The following is a 21816-nucleotide window of genomic DNA, read 5'->3' on the forward strand; positions in this document are numbered from 1 at the left end:
TGTGATTTTAACTACAGATGAGTAATAGGAAGATGATTTTAACACAGTGATTTTTGGCTATTACTTTTAATTGATTGAGATTAAATGCAGATTTCCCATTTATCACTGGGTTTTAACATTTGCTCCTTTTATATTTATGTGTTGCTGAGCCTTAGCAAAGAGTGTGATGCTCCAGCTTTCCAGTAACCTAGCTTGGTCCTCCAGGGTGGTTGGAATTGCATAGGGCTGGGTGAAGGGGTGCTAAGTGTCCATGGACATCCATAACCAGCAGAACTTGAACTTGTACACAGTGGGTGCTCAATAGAGAGAGAGGGAACACCATCTAGGAAGGGCCTCCTGGTTGGCAAAGGCAGGTCTGCTCTTCAGGTTTACCAGTTAACCATGGACCAAGTGACGGGCACTCACCATAACTTCCTGACAATCCTCTCCTCTTCATGCAAGTATTTCTGTCTCTCCTGTTCCACCAGGACACGCTGTCGCTGTACAGGATCTTCCAGTCTCTTCATTGTCTCAATCACTTTGCCACTGATTTCCAGCTCAGCCTTCTTCATCATTGCCCTCAGCAGCTCCTGGTTCTGCAGCTGTTAAACAAAAGAAATCAACCTCCATTGGGTCTGTTTGACTGACATCCTGGCAACTGAATGCCTGGCAGTCTTCAGAAGTGGGTTTGGATTAACAGCCCCGCAGCTGAATACTCATTTCAATGAGAAAAGAAAGGGAGCTAAGACACTATGTAATATTGCTTCTTCATCCAACATCTGAGTTTTAGCTGTTAACTGACACCCAGTCTTTCAAGTCTGTGTCTATGAAAAACAGGATCCCTTCTAAGCTCTGGTCAGTTCATCATGGACAATGGGCATGAACTCTCAAGGGCATGTTTTTGAGGGGAATGGCTAGTGGAACGGCTTTAGAGCCAAGCATTCTTCAAAAAAATTTTTCTTTAAATGGTTTTATAGATCTGTAGGTGATGCCTGGTCATAATTTACTACTCCTGAACTGGAACCCAGAACTGAAGCTGTGCCATTGCAGAACCCTTGGCCCTACCTGCCCTCCCTCCTTGATCTCATGTGATCTTGACATCACTTGCTCTTTGTGCAAGAGTGGAATTTTTGGGAATATGGTTTATGCTGTTAGGAGATCTGTAATGATAGGAGAGGTAGTTCCTGAACCAAATATTTCTTCCTGCCTTCACTAGCCTATTCCTATTGTGGCACCTGAAGTACCCATACTATTTGGCTTTTTATATCTTAAAAGCTTTTTCTTAACTTTTCGACCCCTTTTGCCCATTTCTCCCCAACCCTGGCAACCACCAATTGTGCTCTGTATCTATGAGCTTGTCTTTCTGTTGTTTTTTAGATTCCACATTTAAGTGAGATCGTATGGTATTTGTCTTTCTTTCTAACTTATTTCACTTAGCATTATGCCCTTGATAACCTTCCATATTGTCACAAATGGCAAGATTTCATTCGTTTTTATGGCTGAACGATATTCCATTGCACACACACACACTCACATGCACACACCATAGGTTCTTTAGCTGTTCATCTATCAATGGACAAAGGTTGCTTTCATATCTTGGCTATTGTAAATAATGCTGCAATGAACATGGAGGAGCATTTATATTTTCAAGTTAGGGTTTTCATTTTCTTCAGATAAATAGCCAGAAATGGAATTGCTTGACCATATGGTACCTCTACTTGCAATTTTTTGAGAAACTCCCATGCTGTTTTCCATAGTGGTTGCACCAATTTACATTCCCACCAACAGTGCATAAGGATTCCCTTTTTTTCCACATCCTGGCCAACACTTGTTATTTCTTGTCTTTTGGATAAAAATAATTTTAATAGGTGTGAGGTGTTACCTCATTGTGGTTTTGATTTGCATTTCCCTGATGAGTAATGATTTTGAGCACCTTTTCATATATGTGTGGCTATCTGTCTGTCTTCAATGTTTATTCAGATCTTCTGACCACTTATTTTTTATTTTTTTAATTTTTATATCATTAATGTACAATTACTTGAACAACATTTTGGTTACTCGACTCTCCCCATTATCAAGTTGCCCCCAGATAGCCCATTACAGTCACTGCTTCTGACCATTTTTTAAGTCAGATTGTTTCTTTGTTACTAAGTTTTATGAATTCTTTATCTATTTTGGATATTAACCCCTTATAAGATACATAATTTGCAAATATTTTCTTTCATTTTGTTGATGGTTTTCTTTGCTGTGCAGAACCTTTTAAATTTGATGTAGTTCCACTTGTTTATTTTTGCGATTGTTCCTTTTAGTTTGGGTGCTAGATTAAAAAAATCTTTGCTAAGACTGATGTCCAAGGGCTTACCATTATGATTTCTTTTAGAAGTTGTATGGTTTCTGATCTTATGTTCAAGTCTTCAGTCCATTTTGAGTTACTTATTGTGTATGGTATAATATGGTGGTCTATTTTCATTCTTTTGCATGTGGCTGTCCGGTTTTCCCAATACCATTTATTGAAGAGACTGTCCTTCCCTGTTGTATATTCTTGTCTCCTTTGCTGTAAATTAATTGACCATATAAGCATGGGTTTATTTCTGGCTTTCTATTCTGTTCCACTGATCTATGTGTCTGTTTTTATGCCAATACCATACTGTTTTTAATACTGTAGCTTTGTAATATTGCTTTAAATCAGGGAGTATTATGTCTCCAGCTTTGTTCTTCTTCCTCAAGATTGCTTTAGCTCTTTGGGTCTTTTGAGGTTCCACTTTAGATCAAAACCCAAACCCTCTCCCTGGCCACTGTGCCTTTTGGGAATGGTACTCAAGAGTCTCTTTGCCTCAGTTTATCTCTAAGGATGAAATTCACTTCCCGTAGCAGGGCTATTCTGAGGATTAAATGAGAAACTGCTTGGTATTTAATAAATGTTGAATTGGCTATAGACTATTTCAGCATTATCAGTTTAAAAGAGAATCTGTGTCCCTCTTTTTATATGGGCCCATATACCAAATACCAAGTAGTCCTAGACAGTAGGATTTGTGTTGATGGTGGCAATGACAATGATTTCTGATGAGCCTAAAGCTTTTGGTAATTTACTATTTTCTCTGGATTTTATGTAGGCTCTGTGCATAAAGAAGACCACAAGTTCCACATAGTTTTCCATATGGTTTCCAGAGCAGTCTTCTCTCTCACTCCAGGAGAGGAGCACACGTGCCAGTTTGTATCCAGCCTTCACAAGAATCTACTCAAACACTTGATTCCTGTTTGCAAGAAGATTGTGTTTCCCTGGGGCAGGACAATTCTCTGATAGCACAACCATCAAGTGAATCTATTCAATCAGCCTCAAAAACAGTAATTATCTTACAGTTTTTATATTATGTCAAACATTTCCCTGAAATTTCAATTAGCTGCATGGGTTTTTTTTTTTCTTGTTTCATGGACTGTTCTACAACTACCAGAGATCATCTCATGGGAGTGATGTCTTTGTCGACCATCTGTTATCTGTGCAAGTGCTATCTGACCATGTTAGCACCTCCTTGAAGCTCCATCATATTTTCCATTTTCTCTGGGTAAAGATAAAACAGCTCAACATGAGTCAAAAGCAGAGCTACCAACATGTGTCACTGTCAGCTTTGCACTACGATGAACAGCCATCCAGAGAAAGTCAGCCTGGGTTCAGTTTCTTATTTTACTACTTAGTAGCCATGCAACCATAGGCAAGTTATTAATCTCTCTGTATCTATCTATAAAAAGGGATAGTAATAGCTTATATCTCATAGACTGGGATTGGAGATTCAGTGAGGCAATAAAGTGCTTATAATATTGTCTGGCACACACCTACCAAATATTGTTCTCAGCGAGCAGAATCGTGGGGGTGGGGGCAATGGTTTTGTCTGGGAGTGAACCAAATAAAGACGTGCTGCTCTTGGGTTACCTCCTCTATGTGACTCATGACCACTGCTTTTGCTAATAATGTTTTTTGATTGTGGTCTTAAAAATAGTCAGTCAGTATATTGCTGAAAGTCACCTTGTAAGGAGACAATGCACAGAGGCCAACTTCCTCCCAGGATCTGTGCAGCTACAGCTCTGCCCACAAGGCACAGGGCAGCCTGACTCTCTCCCCCATCACCAGCCTCCACGCACTGCATGCAGCTGGCACACTCTGCTTCAGTCACACCAACATCCTTTCTGTTCTTTTGGCTAAGCTCCTTTCTGCTGCAGGGACTTTGCATCTGCGATTCCCTCCACCTGCTTAACTTGTATTCTCCAGCATCTCCAGGTCATAGTACCTGGCACATAGCAGGCACTCAATAAATATTAGTTGAATGCATGCATGAACTGAGTCAAGCAGTAATGTTGATAATAACAGACAATGGAGAACCCACAATTCCTTCCCAGATGGTAGAAATATTGGCTGACTGGCCCAGGGCTCAAATATGCCTTGGGCTCAGCCCTGACTTGCTCTAACTGCAATGGTTGTTAAATACACACAGTAAACTACCTGCTATGTATGCTCAAATTCAATGCCCTGTGTCAGATTCCACAGTGCTATTTCCTTTGACACGAAGGGGGAAGTGAGGGGTGACAGCTATGTAAGGGACAAATAAAAAGATGCTTAAATGTGTCTGAAAGTGACTGGCATCTGGGTCCTTACAACCCCATCCCACCCATGAGATTTCGATTTCATTGGTCTGCTGTGAAGCCTGGGCACCGGGCACTTAAATTCCTGGATGATTCTCATGTGCCACCAAGGGTGAGTGTCAGGTCTGAGAGGAGGCCTCTTGAATGGACGGATGGTCTCACTGTGCAAGGAGCCACGGGCCCAGCCCTCTGTACCTGACCCTCCTGCCCAGACCTCACGGACAGGCTTCAGTAAGGTTATGGTCTAGTTAGCGGGGGATATCAACAGTGGCTATCAAGCTAGAAATCATTACTGGAATGTATAAAATTCTTAAAATTGAAATTTGGAAGATAGGAAAAAGGAAGCCCTGAGAAGCTAAGTGACTTTTTCAGGGTTACTCAGTAATTAAGGGCTGAATTAGGATGAGAACTGGTTGTATGAATTGAACTCTAATTTTCCAGCCACCCTATGTCATCCCTCTATTGAGGCAGCGAATGTCTTTTGTATTTCCAGCCATGAACACAGTCCTCAGCACAGAGCAGGTGCCCAACACGTACTGCTGTAGGAACGAATCTCAAAATAATATTTTTGAGAAACCTACGGATATATCAGAAGGCCACAACTGCATGTAAATAGTCAAATTGTTCAACTGATAAAAGACTGAATTCAAAGTATTGCACTGGAGGAGGAAGGTAGGGAGAGGCTCCCTTGCAGTTCCAGGCTGTACAATCCAGAAAGGGGCTTGCTAGAGCCAGCTAGCAGGACTAAAGAGGTAACTGCACATAGCACACTGGCTGGCAGGCGGGCACCAGTGAGTTAATCATGAAGGAATAAGCATGTGCAAAGGTCCTCTTTCCGATTCCCTAGTCTAGTCCCTGCCCCCTCCCCACCTGGCATTCTGGCCACTGTCCTCAGGACCCTGTGCTCCTCATAGCAGTGGCAGGATGTGGGTCACTCTGTCTCTCTAAATGCTTCAAATAAATTCATCATCAGCAATTCAAATCATTCTGCTTATTTTTGCTTAGCAGTAATACCTACATTTCAATTAACTTAAAAAAACTCTAATAAGGTATAGTTTACAAACAGTAACATATACCCACTTTAAATGCACAGGTCAGTGAATTTTGATAAATGTATACTCCCATGCAACCACTACTGAAAAGACAGATATTTTTCATCACTCTAGAAGATTCCTTCATGATGCAATCAATCTCCAGCCCAAAGAAACTACCAATCTGATTTCTGTCCTATAGATTAGTTTTTCCTGTTCTAGAATGTCATATAATAGTTTTTACTTCCCCGGCTGCATGCCTTTTCTTTCTTTTTTCTAAGCTTATCACACTTGCTAGGATCTTCAGTACAGTGTTCAAGAGCAGTTTATGGGGAATGTGTGCAGTGTTTCACCACTAATGATGTTCTTTGCAGGTTTTTCAGACATCCTTTATCAGGTTAAGGAAGTCTCCTTCTATTCCTAAAGTGCTGAGTATTTTTGTAATTGGTATTGAATTTTGTCATTTTTTCCCCTGCATTTATTGAAATATGATTCTTCTCTTTTATGCTGTTAATAAGGTAAAATACATTGATTCTTTTTTCATATTAAAAACAATATTGTCCTTCTGGGATAAAACCCAGGGTAATATATTATCCTTTTAAAATATTTCTGGATTCAATTGTTAATATTTTATTAAGGATTTGTTACACATATTTTAATGAGGGATATTGGTCTATATTTCTCTTTTCTTATATTTTTGGTTTCTGGCTTCATAAAATGAGTTGGGAAGTGTCCTCTATTTTCTGGAGGAGTTTTTTCCTTTCAACACTTTAAAGATATCATTTCACTGTCTTCTGACTTGACTTGACTCTAGTGGAGAAGTTAGTATTAACTCTTATTTATGTTTCCCTGTATGTAATGTGTCTTAGTTTATTATTCCTCTGGCTGCTTTGAAGATTTTCTACTTATTCTGATTGTTAGCAATTTGAGTATAGTGTGCTTTGGTGTGGTTTCATTTGTGCTTATCATTCTAGGGGTTTATTGAGCTTTTTTTGGTATGTAGATTAACAGCTTTCATCATATCTGGAAAAATTTCAACCTTTATTTCTCCTAATATTTTTCTCTTCCCCCATTGACTACTTAGTATTGTTCCATAAATTACTAAGTTTTGCTCATTTTCTTCTGTCTTTTTTTTCTATATTCTTCAGTTTGGACAGTTTCTATACCTTTTCAAGTTGACTGATTTTTTTTGGTAATAATCTTCTATTAAGTGTGATCATTTAGATTTTTTTCTTATGTCATCCATTTCTCATCTTATTGTCTTCATGTTTTCCTTTAAACCCTTGAGAATAATTATAACAGCTATTTTAAAGTCCTTGTCACTGGTATCACTATCCCTGTCATTCTGGATGGTTTGCACTGACTGGTTCTTCTTTAGGTTTATGGGTCATGTTTCTTACATCATGTATCTAATAATTTTTTATCAGATGTTGGTATGTAATGCTGGATTCTGTTGTTTTCCTGTACTAAGGTTGGAGTTTCTCTGGAATATGGTTCAGTTACTTGTGGATCATTTTTTGTTCTATAGAGGCTATTTTTAAGCTTTGCTAGAGTGAATTAAGGGTAGCCTTTACTCTGGGGCTAGTTTAGTCCTAAGACTAAAATATGGCCCTTCTCTGATCTCGGAATGCCCAGGTGATCTATAAAGCCTCTTCACTCTTGCTTGTCCCAACATGAACATCTCCCAGCCCTGGGGGAGCTCTGGCAATGTTTCAGCTGGGGACACCCCACTTTATGTTTGCCTGGCCCAGTGGTCTTTCACACTTCACATGCTTGGCTTGTTCAAAACACACCCACTGATTTATATACACTTTCACTTTTCTCTTCAGAGCTGCCTCTTATTTGGCACTCCACAAATTCTAGGTATCTCAGCTCTCTAAACTTTGATCTTATCTCCTCAACCAAGACTGTCAGTGGTCTGCTTGGTTTTTCCCTTTCTGCCTTGTGATTTGAAAAGTGCTATCAGGCAGAAAGCAGAGCCAAGGGTAGTTCTCACCACTTATGTGTGCATCCTCCTAAGTACCACAATCCTGTGCTGTCTGTTACCCAATGTCTGAAAACAGTTGTTTCATAGATGTATTTATTTTCCAGTTTTCTAGTTGTCAACATTGGAAGGCAAATAATGGGTGCAGTTACTTCCTCACTTCTGGAAACATAAATTTATTGGAAAAGCTGTGTCTTGAAGTTTTAATAAAAATACTCAGACAGAAATAGTGTTTGTGGTCATTAAAAATGTAAATGGACCAAATAAGTTATCCATATCAACTTCATCAAGAAACTAGGCAACTGCCTAAACCTAATTCCACCCACTTCGAAGTAGACATGTACCTCACATACTCGATCTTGATCACTTAGGTAAAATCTAAGACTGTCGGTCTTGCCAAGAGTATACAGTGTAATCAAATTGATTTTTCTGTCCAACAGTGACACTGAACAGTGGTGGGGCTACAAATCAGGAAGATTCATGATGACAGCCACCTGGTAAGATCCCCAAGGCAGCAGGGAACAAGGCACAGCATGCCTGGTCACAACTACCTGTCATCTGGGCAGTGTTTCCAATCTTAGCATCCATGTGAAGGTCTGTCTAGGGCTTGTACATTGTATGGAAACCTAATTGTCAACCCCTGTACTGGCTCCATTTCTGCCTGGTGGGGGAAAACAGGTCTGCTCAAGAAGGGCCAGCCTCTAGGGTGCTTTTCTCAGGGAATGTGAGAAATGCTTTACACATTCCCATGACCACTTATTTGGATGTCAGAAGATAAATGAGATTCTGGCACATTTCTCTGAGACACTATTTTATAAAAAAAATACACCTTAAGATAACTAGTGAGTTATATCGTTTCAAATACAAAGTCTCTGTGTACTGCTCTGTTGCTCTTTTATGTGAATGTTTTTACCTCCTCCCTCTCCTGGGAAGACACAGTAAATTCTCATCATCTTAAAATGGAATGCTAAGTTCAGAATAACCCCATTTTTTATTTATCAGGAAAGCAGAATAAGGCGATAGGGACCAAGAGAAACCAACTGTGAGAATTAGAGAGGTAGGATGTATCCATTCTCTCTTTAGGCCATGTCTCATCTGCCCCCTGCCAGACTTGTAACATATCTTCCAGAAGTTTCTCTCTCCCCTCAGCCCATAGAAAGGGGAAGACTGCAGTCACTTCTGTGGCTGTGGGATTACCTTAGTAAAATCCAAGTACTGTGGCATTTTGGAAAAAAGATACAGCTCATCATTTAGGAAAAGTAGGCTTTAAAAAATCATACCAGACAAGGTAATAGATAAAGATAATCACCTTTTGAAGAGAACATTTGTGAGATATAAGACCTTCACCTGTTGCCAGCTCAGTGCAGACCCAACTGTTACCTAGGAATGGGAACATACATAAAAGTTCCACACAGCTCTTGTATGAATTATAACAAAGTAGAGAACACATCCTATCAGCCACTGGGAGCAAGGTGCATTGTTTGAAGTCAGGGCTTTGAAGTCATTGGGTGAGACAAACCAACGACAGGGTGGTGGATAACCCATTTATTTCTGCCTCACCCTTGTGAGAGCTGATAGATCTCTGTATTTCCAAGAGGCATCTCAATGGATTGAGCATTCATGGTAACTGAGAGCAGTAGTTCTTACCCTGGAATATTCTAGAATCACCAGCACCTGGCCTCTGGTCCACTAATGAAGTCAGACTCAGGCAGTGGTACTTGGGTATCAGTATTTTTGTTTAGGCCTTAGGGGAGTCTAACAAGTAGCCAGGATTAAGTACCATTCTCTTAGATTGATAATCCATGTGAAACTGGAGAGCAGGGAATTATATGAGTTTTAAAGGGTTTCTCAATCTTTTGCTTAGGTTCCTTTTGCCTCCCTTGACATTGTTTTTGCCCTATTTAAATCTATCCAGCCCACTGTATCTGCATCAAATTTCTATTCCTGAGGATAATTCATCAACTCTGAAAATGAAATGCTCGAATAGGATATGCTCTACATTCTAGGATTTTCCCTTGATTTAATTATCTAATTACCAGAGCCGGCTGCCAAGCACAAAAGATTTCATTCAGTTTCACTATTTTATAACACAGTTCAAAGAACATTTGAATTTCTAATTCAATTTTTGTCCTTTGGAGACTCTTCTGTGGAGTTTCGTGTATTTCTAATGATAGTTTCATTATTGGGCTTATAATCACTTAGGGGTTGCAGTTCACTTTTGGTGTATAATACATATGAAAGATAATTGGTGCAGAGATAGCTTAATTATTCTAAACTGTTTTTGTCTTAAAGAGACTCCCCTGACTGAAAAGACAAGTCTTGACAGGGAGGGAAGTGGATGGGGACACAGAGAAGACAAAGACTGAGGGAGAAACAGCGGCAGCCAGGCTAGCAACCAACCTGCTTATCTTCCCCAACATGTCTGCACTTTAGAATTGCACACACTTAGCTCAAGAGCACATCTGCTCATTGTTCTTTACACCCCGGAAGCTGGAAAAGCTGAGCAGTTTGGGGGCAATAAAGGCACTTGTGTGGTTAAGACAGCATTCCTAGACCTTGACCGAAGCAGCTTGTTGTTTGAGAGTCTTATGATTTTTCAACTGATCTGCCACAACTCAAGGGTTGCAAGGAGGGGTGAGTTGTGGGAGACCGGTCCCAGCCAGCCAAGGGACCAAACAAACCTGGCCATCTACAGCCTCCCAGTCAGATTTTCAACACATCAGGAGAAGTGTGGTGCACTTGTGCTAAAAGCAGCTCCACCCTGCCCCCAAACCGACAAATGCTAGGTTTTGAAAACAAGTAAGTGTAACCAATGATAGATTTAGGAATTTTTTTCTCATGAGGGTCCAATGAGGAGTGACAACTTCCAAATAGCCAGCAGGTGACACTAAAATGCAGGAGTGTGAGAAGGGGCTTACCCTTCATAAACCCAAGTAAGATGGAGACCCTCTCTGGCTTATACATGTGTCATTTGGCCTTCGGTATGAAATCATTGGTGTTTAATGACTTTCCAACCATTTTAGAATGAATACAGGTATCTCATATAAAACCTATATACATTCAGATTCTCTTGAAATATTGAAACATCTTGAAACACTGGACTGATTTTATCAGGCTGAGAGCTGGCTGGAGAAGAGTGGTGACCGTTCATTAGAGGCAACTTGCCATTGTCCCTCCTCCACTTTGGTTGTTAAGTTACCACCTGGACACTGTAGAAATAGGACTTTGTCACCCTAGCACACACCCTCAGCCCAACCTGTACATTTCATTTCATTGTAAAGTGTCTTTAAAATTGCAAAGCAAGGAGAAGTGAATGCAAAGGATGGGAACTTCACAGATGACATGATTCACAAGAAGATTTAAATGAGTTTGCACGGGATGTCCAAGGTGTCTGGGACTGCCTGAGGGACAGAGCAGCCTCTGGAAACCTAGCATTGAGCAGGTGGTCTCTCAGCCCTCATGGTCCGTGATGGGGCCCTGAAGCAGGTCTCTCAAGCTAGCTGCCTTTCTGTTTTTCTCCGGGTGGTAGAGGGTAAGGGGAAATCACCTCCTTAGCTTTAATAATTAGGCAGTAAAAAATCTCAGCCTCAGGCCATCAGTGGGCCGCAGGGAGAGAGAAGCTGCGATTTGAAGCCTTCCCAGTTGGACCTCACCCACTCAGGAGGCTGAATTCCAGTGTCTACTGAGGATGCCACAGTAGCTCCTGGCTCCTGCGAGGGTTTGCCTTTTACCAATATTTAGACTCCAAGCTTCCAGAAGTCAGGGAGGACACCTGGGTATAGTCTCGGCCAGCACTACTTTTTCAGTGATCAACCTGCTATCACAGGCAGGGAAGCGTGAGGCTGATATGCAAAGTAGGCCACCTTTGATCTCATCAAGTGGTGCATGGCCCCGGCTTCCTAGTACCCAGACCCTGGAGATTTATTAGCCTGCTTCGTCAGATTGATGGGATGAACACCAAGGTTTATGACATGAAGAGTCATTTTCCCTCTCTTTTGATTCCCATCGAGTTCACATATTCCTGAACAATGGACAAGGAAGGGTGAGGAAAATATAAAACATGCTATACAAAAAAAAAGATGTTTTTCTTAACAAATCACCCATAATGGCTTCTTGGCCTTATGAATTCATCTTCTAGTCTAAACTCTATTTCTAAATACATCATAGTTCCTTGCAAAAAATACCTTAGCTGACTGTGGCACCCTGTGCATGCTTTTTGGGGTGGAGAGAGGAGCCAAAACACACTAAACATGAAGTCTTAACTGGCTGTTAGAATGCCAGCTCACCAAAAACAGATCTTTAATGGTCTTTTCATGTGCAGAAGCATGCATAACTTAAAGAAGTGGCTATAGGTTGATTATTGCTGCAGTGGAAGGCTCTAGACTAAGGTTACATGTGTGAGAGTGGAAATCATGCCTTTATGGTTCTACTATTCAGTTTGTCATCCCCTAGAAAAGGATGTGGGAAGGGCCCCAGGAAGGTGGTGTGGGGCTAGGGGTGTGGGAGGTGTGAATGGGAGGAGAAAGCTGGTTCTGGGCAAATAAGACACAGGCCATTGTCCACAAGGCACAAGGTCTGTACCTGGAGCTGTCGCATCTGCTGCAGCTGGAGCCGGAGTTCGGCCACACTGCGCCTCATGTCGAGCAGGCTCATGTGGATGGCCGAGGGCCCGGCAGGCAGGGGCTGGCTGGGGGTCCCCGTGGGCTCCAGGGCACTGAGAGTCTTCCGGCCAGAAACGTGGGGCATTCCTATGAGAAAGAAGAGCCAAGAGCCTAAGAATGCCAGAAAGCGAAGTCTAAGCTACACATCCCATCCCAACACTACTACTAAGTCTAAAAATTCCATTCCTTCATTATGAAAAATTTTTTAAAATTATGTTGGTTCTCTAAATGGCAAAATAGGAATTGGGTGGAAATAACTTATGGAACATCCCTGTGATGTTATAGCATGCAGTCTATAGCATGCAGGACTATATATGTATAGTATATATACATATACTATGTATATACTATACATAGTATAGTGTATACTATGTATAGTATACAGTTTGTGTTGAGAAATTTAATGCCAAAGGATGCAGATCACAGGCCATATGTATAGCATGGCATATGTTAAGGAAGCTAGTTGTCTGTCTGTCTATCTGCATATCTTCCTTAAATACACAGGTTTACATGGAGAAAAGATTAGATGTACAGTTAACAAAGTGATAACAGTAACAGCAGATGGTGGTATTCTATGAGTTTTACATTTTTTATATTACTTTTTTTATTTTTAAATATGCATAGTGAGTATCTGTAATTTCATAACAGAAAAATAATTTTTAAAATCTGAGCCCTAACACAACGTGTTCATATGACTGCCTCTTGCAGGTGGACATATCCCAAGAACATGTGCTTAGTTATGGGTGGAGATTCAGCTGATCACCAAGCGGAAGCTAGCTAAGACCTGGATAAACCTAGTAGATCCCTTCAGGTTGCAGGACTCAAATAATAGGGCCTCTGTCCACTTCTTCTTTACTGAGAAAACCAGGGGCAATATGAAAATTCTTTAGGAGAGGAATCAAAGAAGGCAGCAAGTCTTCCTAAATAGTTTTCTAGCTGCCATAGACTTTTGCTCCTTAAATCCACATTAAATAAGCTTCACGTATTGTAATAAATCCCCTGGGAGGGGCCTGATTTGACCAACTTTGCTTTAAAAATGCCTCAAAAAGGATTCCAAGCAGCACGTACAAGATGAACAAGGTACAGGAACCAAAGGAGGTGCTATGTCCTTTTGTGGACAATGGAATTCTACAGGATGCACTCCACAGTAGACACTGCACTCACATTACACCACACACACACACACACACACACACACACACACACACACACACACACACACACACACACACACACACACACACACACACACTTCTCTTGAGTTCTCTTTCCTGTAAAGGACAAAGTGGAAGGTTTGCGATGGGCCAGGCTGGCCTTGCTCGACAGAACTGTCATCGCTGTGAGCGCCCTGGAGCAGTTACCGTGCAGTGACCTCTTTCCATCTTGGCTTATCAACCATGGGAACCGTTCCTTCCCCAGCACACATGGCCCTGCAAGCCTCAGCAGGGCAGCCCCCCTGGGCCCCCCGGGGGCGTGCCAGGGGGCAGGGAGGGCCCCACAACTGTCTTCTGGCTAGCCTGGCCTCAGCACCATGCCAGCAGAGTGCTGGCAGCACACCAAGCTCTCCACCCTCACGGAAGGGGGCTCCCAGCCCTCTCCTGGCCCCCTTGGGGAAATCAGGGAGCAGACCAGAAAGCATTTTACAGATTTCCAAAGGACCTGGGCAGAGCAGACCCCAAGCTTTTTGTTATTTTTAGGAGCCTAAATGGCCATTCCCATTGTCACCAGTCATGGCTATGACCAACTTTTGGCTGTGCCCTCCAATCCAAATCTCCCTCAAAAGAGCAGTATTTTCCATCTCAGCAACTGTTCCAAAGAATATTCCCCAACTGTGAAGGTCTCCAATGTACACCCAGTAACATTTCCCTGAACAGCAGCATTTCAGAAATCACGCTGTGCCTTCAAGATCAAGTATTATGAGGGGGATCACAATGAACTGGACATTTTCTTTTTAGAATCAGTCGAATTACTTTATCATCACAACACATCCATAGGCATAGATGCACAATCACACCTACAATAGCATTTGTGCAACAAGCTTTTTCTTCAGTGACAGTGACCTGGTGCTAGGAAACTACCTCTGTTTGGTAATGAGAGCTGTTCTGCTCATGCCTCAGTCAAAGGGAGACCCACATTCCTTCTGAATCCGGCCTTTCCCTCACACATCCGGAGCGCACCAGTGCACCTGGCTAACCTCCTGTGCGGAGGGGAGGCTGGAATCTCCATACCATCTGTTAGAGCTGAATGCCCCTAATTGGCTTAAAAAAGTATCTTTCACAACCAAATTTCTTTGTGGAACCCACACTCATGTGTAAAATTTCTTCATCTAACTTTTTAGACCATGAAACCTGGTTTCTAATACCTCATTCACTGAAGTGGCCGTTTAGGAGGAGGTAAGCCATCAACCCAACAGATAGATGCTGGGCTGACATGACATCTCCCTGATGTGATGGTCAGCTTTGTTAGCCACTTCTTTCCTTCTTGGTCAGTTTTAAACTTCCCTGTTGCTCACCTTCGTACTTCTCCACTGCTCCATCTAGGGCAATCTCTTTTCTAATTTCTTCCTCAGCCAAACTTATAAATCCTGGGGTGTACTTCCTGGGCCCATTTCTCCTGTCACTGGACATGTTTCTAGGAAGGCCCCTTCTCCTACCACCACCTGCCATGGTCTCCCACATCTGTGCTCTAGTTTATAATAATGCTCAGATCCACAGAGCAATACCTTGATGTTGCTATAGGAACTTCCCACATGTAGGTCAAATCCATTATTTCTCTTCATCTCCCCCAAACCTTTCTGTCTTTGTTGGCCTAATTTTAGCCAGTGGCACTATTATCCACTCTATTATTTAAACCAGAAACCTTGAATTCATTCTCAGTATCCACTTCCTAGTTGTCTGTTTTTGAGTAAGTAACTTAACCTCTCTCCCCTCAGTTTCCTAATCCGTAAAATGGGTGTAAGGGTTATTGTGTGACATAATGGAATTACCACATGTAAACTGCTTAGTCTGGTGTCTGGCACAGAGGGAAGCCCCACTGCTAGGATTACTTCTCTGAGCAGAGTAGGCAGGAGGAGCCTCTGCCAGCCTCCCCTGTTCCCCTGGAGTGCCGGCAAGTGCAGAAGCCTGGGGGTGGCAGCAGGAGGCTGAGATCTATAGGCAGGTGCCCTGAAATCTATGGATGGAGCTGGATATGGTGAGTCGTGAATGAATCCCTTTCCAGATTAGATTCATAGGACCTGAGATCTGCTCTCTGTAGTCACATGCATGGTGGTATCATTCTTGGTTCAACATGTTCTGTGTCCAACATGCCAGCCTAGGAAGGGGAGTTGGCAAGCAGTTCGACCTCAGAGCCTTGCTGTTTTCTGTCCATCTCACCCTTTCCAGGCAATACTTCCCCTTTCTCTGACCAAATCCACCCTTAGGTAAGTTACTTCAGTTGAGTATATCTTAATATGAATATCATTAAACACAAATTTGATGTGATATGTATGTGTCCTATTGCAATAGAAAGAACATGGATTTGGGCGTTGGCCAATCTGTCTTACTAGCTGTGTGGCTAGCATCTTCCTTACAGGGGGTCATGTGTGTTAGATGATATGATACACAGTTTAAAACACCAGGTATGTCTTCAAAATGGCAGGTTCCTTGTGTTCTCTTACATCCACAGTAAACCAAACAGGAAGTTTGGGTTCCTCTTCTCCATTTACTCAGGGCCAAATGAGCTCCTTAACTTCTATATAATTCCACGTACTTGTCTACCAAAAAGGGATAACACTTCTTCTCTGGTAGCTTACTTCCCAGGATTCAGGAAGAACTGATACATTTTGTGCACTGTACAAGGCTGCCATGGCAACAGAAGCCCTGTGGACCACATCTAGACCTGACGCCTTAGAATGACAGCCCAGACTCAGCAGAGATGCGGGGGAGCAAGCGTTTGTGCACACTGCTGGTGGCGCTGCAAACTGGCTCAGCCTTTCAGAAGAGCAAACTGGCAGCCTCTGTCAGTGCAGCTCAGGTTCATCCCTTTGGACTTATTGATTCCACTTGGGGACAGACATCCCAAGGAAATCACATCCTCTCCTCTCCACCTGCTCCAAAATACATTTACCAAATTGTTCAAAACAAAGAACTGAACTTATGCATTATACAACTTAATGCATCTTTAAAGGGACTGGAGAATCTTCACACAAAGGAATGAGAGAACGTGACAGATGGGTGGGCCACGTGGATGTGTTGTTCAGGCCTCACACCTGGAACATGAGACTACAGGTTCTGCCTGTCCCATGAGGATGTCAGGAGTTAGTTCATGCATGAGAAGGCCTCAGCATCTGGTACACAGGAAACCTTCCCTAAATGTGCCTCATGATGATGATGATGGTGATGCCACCGAAAGTGAAAAAAGAAAAAAAGGAGAACATAAGAGAGCATGTACACGTTGACCAGAACACTGGCATCAGATACCAGTCATTTCTAGCATAGAATCCCAAGGAATGGAAGGTTTTAGTTCGTTGGCCTCCTTTTGTTCCCCACCCCTGCACCCCCCACACACTTTATTGAGATATAATTGGCATATAACATTGTGTAAATTTTAAGGTGTACAATGTATTGATTTGATACACTTATGTACTGCAACATGATTACCACTATCATGTTAGCTAACATGTTCATCACATCACATAATTACCATTTCTTTTCTGTGGTGAGAACGCTTAAGATCTTGGAAATAGTTCAGTATTGTTACCTATAATCATCATGCTGTGCACTGGATCCCCAGAACTCACTCCCCCCTTTAACGGGAAGTTTGTCCTTTTGGACCAACAGCTCCTCATTTCCCCAACCCCCAGCCACTGGTAACTACCCTTCTACTCTCTCATTTCCATGACTTCAATAGATTCCTCTTTTTCCCTAAATTCATAATAGATCAGGAAATAAATGAATAAATAAATACCTGCAAAACAAAGTGGCAACTAGTTTCAAGACCAGTTTAGCAATTTCTGTGCACTAATTCTCAGGCTGCAGCCAAGCTCATGACTGATTTCTAAATAAACCAACAAACCCTTCCACAGCTGGGAATGCTGGGAGAGCACCCAACTGGCTTCACAGCTGAGCGGCCTGTGTGGAACCTGTGCAGCTCAGGACTCACAGGGGTCTCAGCTGCAGCCCCCAGTCTGCCTGCTCTACCACAGGGCACCACACCCTGTGGCTTCTCCAAACTATGTGTTTCACCCACTTTGCCACATGCCTCCTGTATAATTCTGTAGCCAAACATGTCCCTGGAAATGATTTCTATTTCTAACCCAATGGAGGAAAGACCTCATGTTCTTGAGAAGCCTGCCTTGAGCCTGCAGAGTAAGATATACATCAGATAAACCTGGACAGTAGTGAGCCGCACTGACAATAAACTTGGGACCTCTTTTGTGGGAAGGAATGCTGGTATTTAAAAAGCAGACATGCTGGGAGCACGCACTCTCCTGCCTTGCTCGCTGGGGCTCCTCTCTCATCCATTCCCATATTGCAGCACGGCTGAGGTCCTTCTCCATTGTAGGGGCTTCCCTTTGCACTAAGAATAATGTCTAAATTCCTTGCCACAGTATTTGTACACCTTTCCTCACGCAGATGGCTTTTCCCCTCCTCCCTCACTCACTTGAGTGCTGTCTGTCCTTCAGAAGTCAGTTTGTGTCACTTCCTCAGCAAAGTAACTTTAATCGAGACTAGATCTGTTGGTTAAACATTCATCCTGAACTACTTCTTACCGCTTCCCCCTCTCCCCATTTTATTACTTGTCCCCTATCTGGTTTACCCACACTACTGGGAACCTAGGTGGACAGCCTGGTTTGAGTGATGTCCACTGTCCTTGCCCAGGAGCATATATATTTGTTAAATGTGTGGCTATATTCATAAATAAATGAATGAAGCCTGAAGGGTGAGCACGGAGGGACTTGGGCTCGCTGACCCCGCCCTCACCCATGGATGACTCACCCAAATTTCTGCCTCAGGTAGGGAAGGTGTGGTGATGTGGGCTGTCATTGGGGAAGCCTTTGAAATCACCCCTTCCACCCCCCTCCCCCAGGAAAAGCTTATACATCTGACAAGCCAGAGCTAATCAGACTGGTCGCTGCAGCTAGGTCAACTGCAGGCATCCCAGAGTGTCCACGAACACTTACCTGCACTATCGGTGTGGTTCTTACTAGCTGTGGCTTTCATCATTTTCTCGCTGAATGAAAGAAAAAGAGAGTCAGCTACACAGTTTCCAAAATGCCTTCTTTTATTTTTTTTCCCATTCCATTCACTATTCCAAGCAATCAGCAGCAGCTAGTGATGGTACCAAGCAATGAGGGTATTTGAGCATCAGCATCACTGCTGGCCAGAGTGAGAAAGGCTTCCCAGGTGTGCATCTGACACTGCTGGTGGAACGCAGCAGGGAGCACTCGCGACTTTCAGATGACGATGGAGGTGGAAATGTGGGGATGGAGTTTGCAGGCATGGCTCAGTGGGCCGTGAAGCCACATGCACTGGGAAGCCCATTTACCCTTCTTGGACCAAAGGGTCACCTTCGACCAAGAATTACCAGAAGGAAAAACAAACAAACAAACCATGATTCATAGAGATGGGGATATTTTCAGCCTTGAAATGATTATAAGAAAACGGATTTGAATGAATGAATGATCTTAATGATTGGAGAGAAACAGATTGAATTATGTTTAATTGGTTTGCTTTCTTTCTTTTTTTTTTTTTTTTTTACCTAGATGCATCTTTGCTATTACTTGTAATGGGCCCTTTAAAAAGCGCCGACTGAACAAGGCCAGTTAAACTGGCAATCTGTTTCTCCATGGCTTGCATCCTCTCTCTGTAAAACAAGAGAACTGTTTGTTAAAGCTATATTGACTTGCAGACTGGTTTGTCCAGGTGAGTGATCACCTGTGGATTATAAAAGAGACCACCTGTTAGGCTGCCAGAGTTCATCCTAACCAGGCTCTGAGAACATCAAGAGCCTGTAAATTCCCACTGAGCTCAAGGCTTGATGATCAGTGTTGTATTAACCCAATAATTTCACTGAAAAGACATTGGACAGATCAGCAGAAGCCTCCTGGAAAAATGAAAAGTATTGCCCTCTGAAATAATCCTGTCTGTGTGTCATGGTTTTGAGCCTTTCTGCCCTGCTTTTGCTATTTTACCTCTGGCACCAGAGGTGTCTTAGGCCAGCCGTGACCTGGAGGCCCAGACTTCTAAGCTGTGCTCCTCAGATGGGAGGCTGCTGACTGCTTTTGGTGGAGATGATGGAGATACTTGTTGTGTGTATAGTAAAACTTGTTTTAGAGCCCAAGAATGACCAGATGACTGTCTCTTAATGTCATGGAGAAATATGATTGAAATCCATGTCTGGTAAGGGGTAAGAGTGGCTCAACCCAATGACATAGGAACTTTAGCCTGGGAGCTGGTAGAGGATGGAGCAGCAACACAAATATCCCTAACGGCTCAGTCATCTCGAGACATGAGTGAAAAGTCTGCCAGCGCACAGGTCCTACACCTCTCCGCTCAGGGCTTTTATGCTACTTCACAATTTAGCTGGCTTTTGAAAAAGGCTCTCTTTTCTGGACCTCAGACAATGGCAGTTTCATGGAGCTCTTCCCATTATTTCCAGCACATTATAAAAACACCATCCCAACAAAGGGACCTCTACTAAGTACTAGTGGGCATCAGACATGTCACCGCATGTGAATTCAATGACATGTATGTGGTAGTTACAACCCTAAAAAGGGAGAGAGAGAAGAGAACAGCCCACATAGTGTGAGCACCTGGCCTACTACCACCCCCACAGCAGGTCACTGAGGCAGCTTGCCACAGAGAAGTGACCACACTCTTCATGCGGGTCTTAGTCCCACAGCCTCTTGCAGTGTGAGCAGTGATGATTCTTGTACTACAAATAGCATATTCACACTTTGTGGCCTTTAAGTCCCAGCCCACTACCTTATCTGGTGCCCAGTGGAAAAAATCATGGTACTCTGTTCTTTCACTAGAAAAAAAATAACTGGTAAAGTGGGATTAATTGAGAGATGCTGTGTCTGTATCTTGAACTTTATGGCAATCAAGAGGATTTTCAAGGGCACGTTTTGGCCTTGTCTTGGCCCTTTGGAATATAACCCAAAGGAAACAGGCCAATGAGAAAACTTAGGAAGAAATTCTAGTCAGTAAATCAGGGTAGTAAACACCCAAGGGAAATCCCAAGTTTATCAGAACCAAGTAACAACGGCATCTCAGAAATGATGGGGTGGTGGCTGATCATGCTGCCTGCCATGTGGGAGACACAGACTCCAACAAATGGGCTCTTGGGAAATGCATGACTTCCAAGGGGTCCTGCAGAGTATGTGTTCAAAGCTGTCCAGAGCCCCCAGTCTTCCCATGGTGGTACTGGGAGTCAAACTCATGACCCTAAGAGTAGAAGTGCATTCAGAGTGACCTTGTACTAGTTTCCTGCTCTTACACTCTCCTAGGCAATGCAAAAGATTTCTTTCTTCTTCTTCTTTTAAGTGGCATGGTATTTGCGGAATCTAGACAACTTTGGCTAGGAAGTAGCTAAAAGGATTCTGTGAAGCCAGAGCATAGGATAGGAAGGCGTGGTCAAAACCTGACTACGTGCGAGAGGCAGGACTATTAAGACATGTAAGAAGTATAAAGTCTAGAACTGTAGAGGGTAAATGAGAATCTGGCAGGAGGAACATGGCAGAAGGGATTCCAAGATTGGTGTCAGGCATAATCTTGATGGGAGCTACATCAGTTCTTTCTGATCCCTCTCTGCTTAATAGACCTCACTACCTGGTTTGACAAAGAAGAACAGTAGCATTAAAAACCAAATCAAAGCACCTGAGTCATTTCAGATTCAGGACATCGTTTTTCAAGTGATTGACCACTGTGGTTAGAACTGCAGACTGTTACAGCACAGGTTGGGTGGGCTCCAAATGGGCATCCAGAGGGCATCAGACACGCCTTTGGTATTATTCTTGGCTCAGTGGGTACTTGGCTTCTCACTGGGCTCCCCCAAGACCATGTTTTAGGAGGCAGAGAAAGACAACCTCCAAATAGCACTCCAAGTTCCTTATTCCTCAGGGGTGGTGTGGACGTAACTGTGGAACTGTCTGGGATGAGAATCTGGATGCTTTAGAGCAAAAGTCCTATATTTAGCCTAGGGCTTGGTTTTCTCCTTTTTTATCTGTGAGGACAGGAGTGAAGGTCCCCTGGGTGGCCTCCCTTGAGCTATGTCACTGGCAGGGCCACCAGCAAGGAAGCATGCTCTGTCATAACCTTGAGAATTCAGAACACTTGAGCTTGACAGCCAAGGGGCAGCAATTCCCTCCTACTGCCCAGCAAACAGCAGGGCCTGCGTACAGCCTAGGCATCGCACACACTGACCCCACATGCGTATTCCATCTCAGCCAAAACCACTTTACGAAAATACAATTCTTTTGACACACGGTAATGAGAAAACTTTTCCCCTCCTATTTAATCATCAAAATGTTTCTGGTTTCAGG

At 42.9% G+C, this 21816-nt stretch overlaps 1 protein-coding gene across 20 annotated transcripts in view; it reads right to left on the minus strand.

The window, feature by feature from the left end:
- The window catches only part of KIAA1217 (KIAA1217 ortholog), a 622979-nt gene that overhangs the window by 24563 nt on the left and 576600 nt on the right, over positions 1–21816 (minus strand). For 16 of the 20 annotated variants that reach the window (XM_073229082.1, XM_073229079.1, XM_073229087.1 and 13 more), the window contains 4 exons: positions 19032–19136; positions 18454–18503; positions 12211–12377; positions 406–581 (listed from right to left, as the gene is read on the minus strand). In XM_073229082.1, coding sequence (XP_073085183.1) covers positions 406–581; positions 12211–12377; positions 18454–18503; positions 19032–19136 — 498 coding nt within the window. The remainder of the gene's footprint in view (positions 1–405; positions 582–12210; positions 12378–18453; positions 18504–19031; positions 19137–21816) is intronic. The other 4 variants (XM_073229086.1, XM_073229081.1, XM_073229085.1 and 1 more) reach the window with 1 other exon arrangement.

The sequence above is a fragment of the Manis javanica genome, chromosome 2 (assembly GCF_040802235.1).
Source record: "Manis javanica isolate MJ-LG chromosome 2, MJ_LKY, whole genome shotgun sequence".
NCBI classification, from domain to species: Eukaryota; Metazoa; Chordata; class Mammalia; order Pholidota; family Manidae; genus Manis; species Manis javanica.